General features: G+C 40.4%; 1 protein-coding gene across 2 annotated transcripts in view; it reads left to right on the top strand.

Annotated features, from left to right (window-relative positions):
- Positions 1 to 14,316, top strand: part of ADAMTS3 (ADAM metallopeptidase with thrombospondin type 1 motif 3) — a 281,800-nt gene that overhangs the window by 15,663 nt on the left and 251,821 nt on the right. For both annotated transcript variants that reach the window (XM_088448355.1, XM_088448353.1), the window contains exon 3: positions 3,438 to 3,844. In XM_088448355.1, the coding sequence (XP_088304481.1) occupies positions 3,438 to 3,844 (407 nt within the window). The remainder of the gene's footprint in view (positions 1 to 3,437; positions 3,845 to 14,316) is intronic.

Raw genomic sequence — 14,316 nt, 5'->3', positions numbered from 1 at the left:
TGCCATATTCCTGTCTATTTAGAAGTATCTAAGAAATAAATTGACCTTAGTTAACCTCTTAGAAAGTCAAATGAGGTTTTACCGGTCTTCAAGGAGGAGCTAGATCTTCGAAATGATGTGTCTGTAAATATTTCTGATGTACTGAATGCTCCTTTTTACTTTATAATTTCACTAAAAAATAAAATTTATAAAACAAGGCAATTGTCGGCATTTTAAAAGTAATGGTTATATTTTACTTGTTATTAATTGTGCTAAATAATATGTTTCTGACAGATTCCTCTGTTCAAATGGTAGAAAAATAGATAGATAGATATGAGTTAAGGGAACGTGAGATGTATCAAGCCTTGGAGAGAGAGAAAGTGGAGAAGTTGCCCAAAGAAACAAATCAGCTACTAACTGTCATTTCAAATACTGTGCTAGATAAATGACAGTTAGAAGCTGATTGGTTGCTTTGCACAACCTCTCCACATTATCTACAGTAGCTTGATACAGCTTTCCTTGGAGAGATAAGGGTACAAGTATCAAGCGGTGATAACCTTTTTTTTTTCTGCTTCTCTGAAATGTATTAAAAGACTGACCATGGGGAAATCAGAGATTTTGGATTGTGTAAATGAATATTGCCGCCATAGCTGGGGCACATACTAAGCACCAAAAAGCTGAGCTTATCATTGCTTGTACCCTGACACATAGCTCCATCTTCACACATGTGCCGACTGTCCACAGCGAGATCTCTCATTTTTGTAAGATACCGTGCATGCGCAGCACATCCACCGGGAGCAGTACCGTATGACATCAGCACTAGACAAAGGTTATTGTGACACCTCTCCAGTGACTCTTTACAGTACACCTCAGTGCTAAGCCATCTTACATTGCTGCAATAAGTGGCGATGCCGGATGACACTTACTGTAGATTTGAGAAAAGGGTCAGATTAATACGTTTGCCCTATAGAAAGAGAATTACGGGCAAATGTACCGGCATGCTTCTTTTCTCAGTGCTAGGAGACTTCCGGCATCGCCTCGTTGCAATGCAGGAAGTCTTAGCGCAGAAATGTGTTAAAAAGATAGTCATCGGAGAGGTGTTACAGTAACTCCCATCTATGGCAACCTCTGACCTGCCTATCTCATCAGCCTAGTGCTGATGCAATAAGGAATTATTCCTGGCGGCCGTGCTGCGCATTCTTCAGATCTCACAAAAACTGCAGAATCGGTATGAAATACCGACAGTCGGGATCCCAGGGGTCACAATCCCGACGCCAGGATCCCGACAGGGTTAACTTATTAACTCTTGTTGGTCGATATGCTAACCATCTCCCTACCCTAACCCTAACCCTCCCTCTTTGGTGCCTAACCCCCCCTGAGTGCCTAACCCCTAAACCTAACCCTTCCCCCAACCCAGCTATTTACCTTCGGCAACCCGGCCGTCAGGATGCTGGTGACGGGACTCTTACTGGCGTCGGTATTCTGGCGCCAGTAATGTAAACGTCGGCATCCCGACTGCCGGGTTGCCGAACGCATACCAAAACTGCAATATATATATTACAAATACATTGTTTTACACAGTACTATAAGAGTAGAAGCATATGCCTGTTTAAATTCCTCTTTGATACTTTGGTACAAATATTTTAGCAGCCTCTCATAATTCTGTTCAGTAGGAAGTGTGGATACCTTTGGGATGTTTTATGATAAAGGGTGCTAACAACTACGGATGAGTAAGAAAATAGACAAAACAAAAACATTTAAACTCTGGGTTTATGGAAAATATTTGAGTTACTTTACAAAAACTCTGCAGACTTAGGACTTGATGCAAAGTTGAATGTAAATCGGCCATATATGGTCCCACATTATATTCACAGAAATATATGCATATATTTGCTCATATGCAGAATGTATATATCCACCATCCCCTAACCGTATGCTTGGTTTGCTACTCATCATCATCGTCAGTGCGCACTTGCACCAGCCTATACTTAGTTCAAACGTTGCATAGCCAACAGTTGGTGTTGGTACATCCTCGCTGAACTTTGCTTACATTGCCAGTCACAAGTGGAGATGCTCTTGACTTTCAAATGGACTTGCAATGTCTTTACCTGTATCTGTACCTGGTTGTCCTCCACAAACTCAGCATCCGATGCTTACAGAGGGAAGTATCAAACTTTTGAGAGAAATAAATTGGTGAAGTTGCCCATAGCAACCAATCAGCTTCTAGCTATCATTTATCTAGAACAGTCTATAAAATGACAGAAGCTTATTGGTTTTGGTTGCTATGGGCAACTTCTCCATTTTATAAATCTCCTACTTATGGTTTTTCCAAATGCCCAGTATTTGATGGTCCTTCTGATCCACACATTCCATGAAAAGGTGTATCAAGATCAGTGGCTGCTCCAAAGGGGGGGCAGCAGTGCAGTCCAAAATTCAAATATGGGAGCCACACCAACTGTTATCCAAACTGCTGACAAACATCACTGGCATTTGGTGTGGCTCCCCTATTTGAATTTTGGACCGCGCTGCTGCCTCACCTCTAGAGCCATCACTGATCAAGATGTGTCTGAATAATAATAAAATGTAGGTTAGTTTACACTGTACTTTCACTTTTCTCCTTTATCTTAGCTATTTTAAGCAACTCCTAACTGTTTGAGAATGATCAGGACAATAGGAGTAAACTTGGAGATGCTCATGTTTTCTTCCCCCATATGGCTGAACGTTGCCTGTGACTGAGGCAGCACAGCTACTAGAGGTACTCAAGCGCCGACCGAGCTGTCACCAATTATCAGTACAGTCCAAATTTGTGGATCCTAGAAAGGTGGGACTTAAATGAAGTGGGTGGGGTTTTGATGACAAGGGGTCATAATTGGACATATCGGTGCATGTTATAAGTCAGATGGGGACGTGTCTTGGAAGGGGCATAATGGTGCTTAATTTGCCCATATTTTGTCTGAGTAACTGTAGGAAAGTAAGTTTCAGCTACCTGTAGGTATGATTGCTCATCCTCTGACTTCTCATACACGTTCAGGTCTGCTTCTCAACACTCAATTCCCAATTTGTTTAAAAAAAAAAAAAGTGGGGCTGACACTGGTATTTAGAAACAGCATGTGATAAACATCTGTGTTCAAGATCATTATTAGAAAATATGTGCTAATAAAGTGTGGCATTGGGGTTCAAAGCAGCCTTTTCTATTAATTGTAATGAGTAACAAACAACTCATTGCGCCATGGTTAACTTGTCTTATCCAGACCCTTGCTGCTCATACAGTGTCTCTGTCTTATCATTATATCATTTATTTATATTGTTTTCTGTATTGTTTTTATCTGTGTCTGAAGTGGTTTATTATTATTATTATTATTATTATTATTATTATTATTATTATTATTGTCAATGTATATCAAGTTTATTTCAATAATAGTGTCAAAATACATTTATGTATTTATTTCTTTCCTCAGATTTAAGCAGAACAAAACTAGGAGAATATGAACTAATAACCCCAATAAGCACTGATGCAGAGGGACACCATCTTTCCAATGTTCTCTCCATTAGTCAAAAAAGAAGGTTAGCGAGAGACACTTCGCACAGACGACAACCTCTCTACTTCAATGTGACAGCTTTTGGACGAGAATTTCATCTCAGATTAAAGCCAAACACTCGACTTATTGCTCCGGGCGCTGTTGTAGAGTGGCATGAAGACCCTGTGAATGCTGAAAACAGAAGCTATGTTGGAAGTACTACCCATATTGCAAATAGCACAGAGGAAGTCTGGAAAAAAGAACCATTGTGGACTAATTGTGCTTATGTGGGAGAAATAACAGATATCCCTGGCGCATCTGTTGCATTAAGCAACTGTGATGGTCTGGTAAGATACATTTTCTAAATACATTTTTGTCATAGTATTTACTTACCTTCCTAACTTTACATTCAAATCCTTGTCATGATTCTTAGGCAAGAATGCCAAGAACAGTAACCATGAGATTGTGAAATGATACAGGTTACTCATAAGATGATTCTAGATGTTTTATGTTTACACTTGTCATCTGGTTCTTGCATATTGTGAACAAGTAATAAGTGGTATTGCATATGGGCCTATTTATTACATTTATTTAATTTGATGGGTCAGTGTATATATATATATAAAATATATATATGTGTAAAAAAGAAATCAGGAGACCGTGCAGGATTCCTGATGAAAGTCTAAAAACTGAATTGTTGAAAGATAGCACTGTCTCCTGACCTTTTTTTGTAAAGTACTACATGAGTTTATTTCATCTGTTTATTGCATTTCATTATGGAAGGCACCTGGAAAAGTGTACATCAGTCCGGAATAAGAAAGCCGAACATATGTGTTTGTGTGTGTATGTATATATATATATATATATATATACATATATATATATATATGTATAGTTCTGTGGGTGCAGGCACTCCCGTAACAATCCTCTGGCTGTGGTGCTCACTTGTTTAAGGCAGACAGCGAAGCAAGAGAGTGTCACTCTTCGGACTTAACAATAGGACAACACACCTAGGTCTCAAAGTCAACGTTTCGAGTTTTAATCCAAACTCGTCATCGTAATCCGATTGAGCATGCATTTCACTTGATGAAGACAAAACTGAAGGGAAAATGCCCCAAGAACAAGCAGGTACTGAAGACATTTGCAGTAGAGGCCTGGCAGAGCATCACCAGGGATGAAACCCAGCGTCTGGTGATGTCTATGCGTTCCAGACTTCAGGCTGTAATTGCCTGCAAAGGATTTGCAACAAATTATTAAAAAGTGAAAGTTAGATTTAGGATTGTTTAGTTTGTCCCATTACTTTTGGCCCCTTAAAAAGTGGGAGGCACATATAGAAACTGTTGTAATTCCTACACCGTTCACCTGATTTGGATGTAATTGCCCTCAAATTAAATCTGAAAGTCTGCAGTTAAAGCACATCTTGTTTGTTTCATTTCAAAGCCATTGTGGTGGTGAATAGAGGCCAAAATATGAAAATTCTGTCAATGTCCCAATATTTATGCACCTGACTGTATATACATATATATGATTTGTGTAAGTGCCACCACAATCCTTTTAAAGTAACCTTAAAAAAGGGGAAGCCATCCCCAGTGTGTAGTGAGCTGTTTGACTGTTGTCATTTGTCCCCTCATAGATAGGGTAAGAAGCACAAGAGCCTTATCTCTGGTTAAGCAGCTAAAACACCTGCTGTCATCAGAGATAGGACTTTTCTACATAATAGACCCTGTAGTCTGACATATAGTCAGTACAAAAAATGCAATTAAAGCTATTTTATTAGCTTTATGATTTGGATTGAGTCCAGTAAATCAGGATATAATGATGATATTAAATGGGGACATATAATATGCAGCTGTGGGACATAACTGATACAAACTGTAGGCTGGCACAGAGGCAATTTACACATTTATCTGGATATCATTCAGTATATAAGTATTTAGAAATGATTATGGGAATCTGGTTTCACAATAGCTTATTTAGTAAGCATCCATAGTTGGCAGATAGAAACGTGTACTGGAAGTAATAAATAGTTTGGTAAATGTCCAGGATACATAGATAAATCTCACACATATAAAAGGAATCATATAAGCTATGTATTATAACAGTAAATAATACTGAGAACATGCTGGAATATTGAGCAAGGAATTAACTGTTATGGAATGATGAAGGTTATAGAGCTAACCAGTAGTAACGCAGACAGTGTCCCAAGCAATGGCTGCACTTTAGCGCTAGAAGTAAGAATATCTATTATTAAATAAGGCATTAAATTTAATCTCAGCTGTCAATTGTGGTAAAAGTAATTCATGTTTTTGTTCTGCCTTTCATTCATCACACATATTCTCTTTCGGGCTCGTTTGTACTTTATGATTTGTGTGACTTAAAAGGACACTTTAATACATTTGCAGTTAAGTGCAATATACAGTATATGGGGAACAATTTATCTTTGGCGTTTTAGCAATGGTGATGCTCTAGCTGCAAAGATATGAAGAGTTCTTGTAAAAATGTATTTTGAAATCCTCAAAACAGAAGAACTGAGGATCCGATGACTGAGACCTTGGCAGTTCAAGAGCTCATCTTTTGCTAGTGCTTAGATGTGATCCTTCAACGCTCACAACCTGGAGTCGAAATATACAGATGAGGTTTGTCCAGCCAATTAGATGATTTGGGGGAGGTAGTCCTAAAATACACATTTTTCATGAATGATTCTTTCCCATGGCAGATTGTGGGAAAAGTTATCACATAGAGGGCGGGATGCATCAAAGGCTATTTTGCAGTCAAACCTCCGAAAATGACGTTTTTGGAGGTTTGGTCGCTTACTGTATACGCACATGCGATGGACAACTCCATCTTTAGACTATGGCAGACTATGGGTCATAAACCCATCTTGCTTGAAGAGCTGTCCTTTTTATTTATCAAGCATACGGCGTTCATAAACTCAGTTATGCTTGCGATGAGTGGTGCGATGCATCGCATTCAAAATGCGATGCGTTGTGCCTTCCGCCCATAGATGTGTTCAGTGTATGGAGGAGCACAATTTTAGCATTCATATTAATCATTTTTTCATGTACAGTAGCCCTGCACATACAGACACTTATGGTTTTAATCTAAATCCAAAATAGTGGATCTGCACTCTCTAGATATTTTTCTTTTTCTTTACAGTATACTAACCCTAGGGCTATTTGTTCATTAATAATAAACTGAATAGGTTAAAATGTATACATGCTATATCTACCTCTACCTGCCATCTATCCTGCTTTTCAGTAGCTAATGGGGACGTACAGTAGCATGATAAGGAAAAAAAAAACACCATTGTGTTCAAAATGGCCACAGTCTCCATGGATTGAAGGTGGGCTGGTTTGTCCTGATTTTACAGTTAGGAATATCAGCATACTGTATGTAACTATCTTTTACATAGATATAACATCATTTTGATTTATAACCTATGATTTGAATGTGTTATTTTCATATATGTGACAGTCTAGATTGAGTGGCATTAAATATTTAAACAATGAGGCTCTGGTACCACTACATGCAAATTTCCATATATTTGTTTAGCAAATGCTACTATATTTCACTGAATTAGTCATTTTTCTTTACAGAGCACTGGCTGACCCTTAAAATTGACTGCAAAAATATTATACTTAAAAATATTAACGTTTTAGTCCTTTTAATCACAAAAAGATACTGTTTGGCTGAAATGTTTTAGGATAAAATCAGATTGAGGTCAGTGCCAGGGATACTGGAAGACACTTTGGCCTGCATGTCTATGCCACACTAAACACTATTTCTGCAGGACAGAAGAAGCAGGCGGGTATTTACAGTGGTAACTCTGTGGTCTACCAGGGTAAACATTTTGAAATCCCAGATACACACTGCTTTCAACCCACATGTGCTGCAAATACTAATTCAATCAGTGTTACAGAGTAAAAACAACAGCACCTATTTTGTGTTCATCTAGTTACAGTAGAAACTCCCTTTCCCAGAGGACCACATCTAAAAACACATTGGATGCTGACTTTCGTCAATGGGCTGCTTAAAGAAGATTTTAATGGAAAGTTGTACTAGCTTTCTTTAGATTATGAAAGTTATTGCTACTTGGCTCCATTTGCTTTGGATTTGTTAAAGCTTATATAATTATATGTGATGCCTCCTAAAAAACATTGGCCGCGATTCAGTTCAAAGCGATGGTCAATAGCCCCGGGAGGGAGCTCCTGGAGCTATTCAATTCAGCGCGCTGTTAAGTCGGAGAATGCATTCTCTGACTAAAGTGCAGAGCGCGAGGCTGTTAGCACCCTGCTAAGCTGGCGAACAGTGGCCGGCACTTTAGTCAGTTTTCTCCTCGCACCCTCAGGAGGGTGCGAGGAGAAATTCTTTATTCTGACCAAACATCGAGCTGAATTGAATAGCTCTGGTACCTCCCTCCAGGGGCTATCCAGCATCGCTTTGAATTGAATTGTGCCCATTGAAACACAATGTAAACCTCTAACAGCATATTGTTGCAGTTACTCCATCTTTGGAACCCTCTACACTGCCCTGTCAGATTCTCTTTCAGCAGCCCTTTTGTTTGAAGAAGCCTATTTGACTTCTCCACTGGGTTGCCTACCCTCCCGAATTGGGCGGGAGCCTCCCGATAATCGGGTGCAGCTCCCGCCCCCCCGGAAAGGCAGGCAAGCCTCCCGGCGGCCGCCGATCCCCCGACATCCCCCCGCAATTTACACCTAACCCCCGCTGCGAGGGCAGTATTATCTGCATTGTGTAGCGGGGGCGGGGCCAAAATGACGCAATCGCGTGACCCCGCCCCTGTGACGCCTATAAATGCCAGGCACCCATCCAGACACGCCCCCTTTTTGGCCACGTCCCCCGCTGCCCTGCCGATCTGGCTGCTCCCTCCCGGAAGGAGCAGCCAGAAAGTCGGCAACTATGCTTCTCCATTGTCACTATTTTACACCACTTCTCAACAGATTCACCCCTTCCACATTCCCCACTCGCTGCTAACCTTGTTTATTCACCTCTAACCTATTTATAAGGTTTTCTCAGAACTTCTTAGACTGTAAGCTTGTGTGTGCAGTCTGCCTTCTACTTCATGTCATTGTTGCTTCCGTGTAGCGCTAGGGAAGAGACGGCTTGCACCCATTCCCCTTGGAGACAAAGGGATCTATGTACCAACCTTTTGAGAGAGATACAGTGGAAGGATGTAATTGGGCCCCTAACACACCTTTGGGAGTGACATGTGGCTTTCCTGAGGTGACGGAGCCGCCCCTCACTAGGCCATAATTCCTGCTCTACCTCCGCCTGTAATCACGCTCAGCTCCTGTATGATGTAGAAGTGTTTGTATTTAATTACATTTTATATGGAAAATACAACTTTCACAATTATTAATAACCTGTTAAGATACTATTCTCTCATGTATATATGACACTTCAGTACATCATTATATAAGGTCTTTGGCTTCTATAATTAATGCTGCCAAGCCCCATCTCTGTTGTTGTTAGGCATAAGTACATACAGTGTATTTGTATGCCTGATGTATTCATGGCATGGAAATACTGGTGTGTTTTTGAGTTATATGTATCTTCAGGTACAGCCTACATACATAAGTCCATAACATTTGCGAATTTTGATATATATGTTTGGGTGTTATATATTATGAACACACAAGAAAAACCTCAGCGCTAATGAGCCAGAGAATCAAATATCAGTGCAGCAGTAATAAAAGAGGTGATTGCCAACCTCACAAGCACAGACAATGAAGGAAAAAACTGCGCTCTGATATTAATGTTGGAACATAGGAACAACACATATATGTAAATAAATAAAGTTCAATACCTTAAAAAAATAAAAAAAAACACACATAAATGCACATGAAAGTATATAACATTAACCACTGCTAATTAGCTCATGTAAGACGTGGTAAACAGGAAAACGTGAACCATACAAATTAGGGAGTTGATCAGGCTCCAATAATCTGTAACACAATCTCCTATAATAAATAAATAAGGATGGTGGCTACACCATATCCCTAAATAAAGGTGGCTATAAACCCTAAAAGGTACTGTAGCAAGATGCAATAATGTGAGGCAACAGTGTAGCCTATAGCTAATCGATAGCTCTCCCCAGCAATATATCAATATTAATGAGCCCATTGAAATAATGCCGGTCAATAATATCAAAGACACAGGCAATGTAACAAGTCTCGGATACGAATATGGAGGCTGAACATATGTTCCAGAAATGGGTCTGTATACATTCAAAATATTGACATGAGAATGTTGATATGGTTGTAATATCAACATGTTCATAAAGTCAATATTAACCATGTCAACATTCAGCATGTTGACACTGATGTTATGTCGACATTGTTAAAACGTTGACTATGTCCTTTTTGATTAATCATAATATTGACATAATGACATTTCCTATGTCGCCATTCTGTCAGTGTCAACATTTTGCTAGTTTCAACATCAATGATTTTCACATTTTAACCAGGTTCGACATAATCAATGTTAACCTTTTGGTGTCGACATTTTGAATACATAGTGACTGCATACTGTATGTTTGGGCGTAGTGGCGACATAGTGACTGCATACCGCTTACCATGCATAAGCATGCTCCCGCTTAATGTGCAATTTAATTGTGCAAAGCTTATCCCGCAAATCACGCGGTAATTCTTTGTGTGTAGCCAAAAATGGGGCATCAGCCTGTACCCTAAAAAAGTGTAAACTAAAATTGGATAACAGTATAAAAGTCTATTAGTTGTCAAAAGCAAAGTTTTAGGGTTCTTAAAAGGTATTTTAAGAACCCTAAAACCCTGATTTTTTCATTTTATTTTATAACCGTTTAAATATGATAGAAAGGAAGTGTTTTTCAGCAAAGTAAATGCTCTAAATCAATTTGGGGTACAGAAAAACTTGTCAGTTGATTTTTGTGTCATTTCAAGTCACTTTAAAAAGCAATTGTTAAAAAACTCCCACCTACACGCCCTATATGTCCCATTTATACAACAACCCCATCTTCATGGCCCGGTTCTATTTTTCAGCAGGAATACTAATATATATATATTACTAATATATATAATTTACCTATAGCTCTACCCCCCAGTAGCTCCACCCACAGTTCCTGAACTTCTCTTTCCAGTAACATAGCCCTGCATGTCCCACAAAATGTAACCCATTATTCTGGATTTTACAGAATATTACCACAAAATTGACATGTCTAAATTATACTAATTACAACCTTCTAATTGCTTAGTTAATCATTAAAGGGGGCAAGGACCTGCCCTGGGGTTGCAATCAAAAATAATTCCTATGGAGTGGTAATGCGACTTAACCCACGTGGCTAATTGAATAGCTAAAAATCTGAGCCCGGCTGCCGGGCTCGTTTAACCACATAAATAGATTAATGCTCCTAATTGAATTTGCCCCTAATGCTGTGCACAAACTATACAATATATCGTACAATATATCATTCTGATTTTCGCCGATATTTTTTTATCCCTACACTATTAATTCAGGCAAATCAATAGGATAGTTCGCCCGTTAACACATAGGAGCTGCGATAAGCTCGCGGCCCTAAGTGTTCTCGCCTTTTTCTGGGTGAAAAAACGGCACTTATCGTGGATTATTTTTCGGGACACACCAGGTCCCGAACCCCCCCCCCCCCCGATAAGTGCCATCGTCATGCCGACTACAGTGCTAATTGGATAGCCCTGGGCGAGCTAACTAGTCACGGTAATTTACCGCGGCTAATTGGATATGACCCTAAATCTGTTGAAAAATTGGTGGCTTTGAAAATCCATCGCTTAGTTAATGTAGCCCCTAGGGGCCGGTTGAATTAGCTGTGATGTGCCATAGAATATCTCTTGATGTTTGGCTGTACACATATTTGCCCATTTCCTTAGGAAGTACATCACAAGTTTGTCTGCGCACCTCAGCAAAGTTCTGTACTGGAACAGCATGTCACAGCCAAGCTGCTAATTGTATTGTTCCCACAGAAATGTATTGCTTTAATAAGTCATTCTACATGGAGAAACTATTTTCCTTAGCTAAGTGCCTCAGTCACTACAAGTGTTATCAAAAGACTAATTTGTTTCCTACTTTATTCCTGGAATTCAGAGCTAGTTTTATCGGAAAGCTTACTGGCCAAGAAATTCAAAATCTGGAAAGAACTAAAGAGCATATGAGCTCAGTTATTAGTGGTGTTGTACCTATAAATCAATTCATATCTTAAAGTTCTGTCTTAATGATGAATGGGCACTACTTACACTCTACTTTTATAATTGTTCTCAGTGTTATTTTTTGTTTTAGTTACACCTATGGGAAGATGATATTAATTTTAAAAATAACACAAGACAGTATGTATATATATACATAGTGGTCCAAGGATGGTACTCAAAGGGGACAATCCAATTAGGTGGGAATTGCGATGAGCGAGTTGCTCTTTTCTCTTTGAATTTGCATAGCAAATTAATTTTCCAATCCTATTAGCAACTTGCACTGAACTAGTCAGAGTGAATTTCTATTTTTCCATTTGCACCTCCCTGGGGCAGAGAGATGGAAAGGAAAATTTTTCATTTTAAGGTTAAAATTTTGGGACACCGTGCTGAACCCCTTTGACACCCCCCTAATGATTAATTAGGCAATTGGAAGTTTCCAATTAGCTTAATTAGTCCAATAATTACATGTAATTTTTGGGGGTTAAAAAATTGCCTCAAATTACCCCAAAATAAACCTTTACGTTAGTTTAGGCACCCCCAAATTTAATTACAGTATTTAAAAAAAAAAAAAAAAAAAAAAAAAAATATATATATATATATATATATATATATATATATATATATATATATATATATATATATATAATATGTAACATAGGATCCGACACTCCCTGTATATAAATGGTACTTAGCTGGTTGCCTGCATGAATATCGAATGTTCATAAGACCCTCAGTGATGCGGCACTCCAAGCAAATAAACACACCATAGACATGGCTGAGAAAAGTCAACGTTTCAATACCTAGAACAGCGGTATTTTCATCAGGACATACATACACATACAAAAAACATCCTACCTTATAAGTGCTCACCTGAGTGACTAAACAGCCTCACTGGAGCAGGGGACCCACACCCGCCCAGCGACGCTGACCAGTGACGTCACAGCGTCCCATGACTCTACTAAGCAAGTGCCATCACCATGGTGACATGTAAACAAGCTAGCGCAGTCTGCATTATAGTGCTGTGCGATTAACATAAACATAGGCAGATAGCATATAATGTCTCATATAACAAGAAAGTATTAACGACATGTCTACAAATTTAGCTGAGATATTGTACACACATTTTTGAGGATAATATGGTTCCACATGCATAATCAAATGGTACTCAAGTTAACAAAACATCAAGATATATATACTGAACCTCACAATTTACAGAAAAAATCCTAGGCTCAGTTGCTCATTTAGACCTCTGGGTGACATCGTACCCAACCGATGTATCCATCAAGTTTCACATTGTATTAATTTACGGGATCTTTTTCCCAACGATGGTTTTCCTCCATCGATGGAATAATATAACCGAATAGTTATTTATTTTTTTACAAGGTGACGGAACACAGAGCCTCCGCCTCCCAACACCCATGAAGCCACGCCCCCCGGTTCTGATTGGCCCACGGGCCAGTCAGTTATGGAACAGGGATGACCATCGGTTGGTAAAGCCATTGATGGTCATCCATTGCATAGTTGATTACCATCGATGGCCACTTTCTATTTTGCTATCGATGGTTACCATACCGATGGCCATCCCTAGTCGTGCTGAGGGCCTGATTCAGACCCGCTCACAAGCGGGTCGATGTTGGCCAAGTGCACATGCGCACGACGGAGCCGGCTCCGTCGTGTGCATGCGCGAGACCCATATAGCGACGGGCAAGCCGTCGCTATGGGTCTCGCTACAAAGGGGGCGTGCTGTCAATGTTGAGTGACAGCACGCCCCCTTTGGTGGGCGTGCCGGGGGCGTTGCTGCCCAGACGGAGGCGTTCCCATGGGAACGCCTACCATCTGGGTCCGGCCCCACTGACCTCATTAGAGCCAAAAGCACTCCAGGGCTTGCGGCAGATAAGACCCTACCACAAGGGTCTCGTCGCAAGGCCGATGGTCGCGATGGTCTTGACCATCGCGACCATCTTTTTGGCCGCTTGCTATAGCTGTGGGTGGTCATCCACAGCTATGCGAGCGGCCAGGTGGCCGCTCTAAAAAAAAGAGAGGGAGGGCACTGATTCAGAGCGAGCGCTCTGAAAGAGCGTCCTGCTCTGAATCAGGCCCAGAGTCTTCCTGCTGATACAAAAATTATGCAGATAATTGGAGCTGATACAAAAATTCCAAGCCCAACCCCCTGTCTCTCCTCAGTGCACAGGAGCTGCTATAGTAAGCTAGGGTGAACACTAGCTGCCACAGCAATGTCATTGCTGTAGATCTTCGCTGGGGCTGCTGAGGACCTGCTTACTCCCATCACTCAACAAATCCTGGTTGCTAGGTCGAAAATCTTATGCTGGGTACACACTAAACGATTTGTACCCAGATCAATCTCTCGTGCGGTGGGTCCCTGCGGGTATGGCGGCATTGGTAACTGTGTACACACTTGCTGGTGCCGGGAGATGACGCATGGGCAGGGCCGGCAACAGAAATCTTGGTGCCCGTTACACTGATATTTCTGGGGGGGCCCACGACCCCTCCTCCACAACACCCACACATCCCTCCTGCATCTATATCGATGCATGCAGTCTACATGCATCTATATGTCTACAGTGCATCCGGAAAATATTCACAGCACG

This window comes from Taudactylus pleione, unplaced genomic scaffold (assembly GCF_031769625.1).
Source record: "Taudactylus pleione unplaced genomic scaffold, aTauple2 ptg000454l, whole genome shotgun sequence".
NCBI lineage: Eukaryota > Metazoa > Chordata > Amphibia > Anura > Myobatrachidae > Taudactylus > Taudactylus pleione.
Note: the sequence above shows the minus strand (reverse complement) of the source record. Positions and strands in the feature narration are given on the sequence as shown.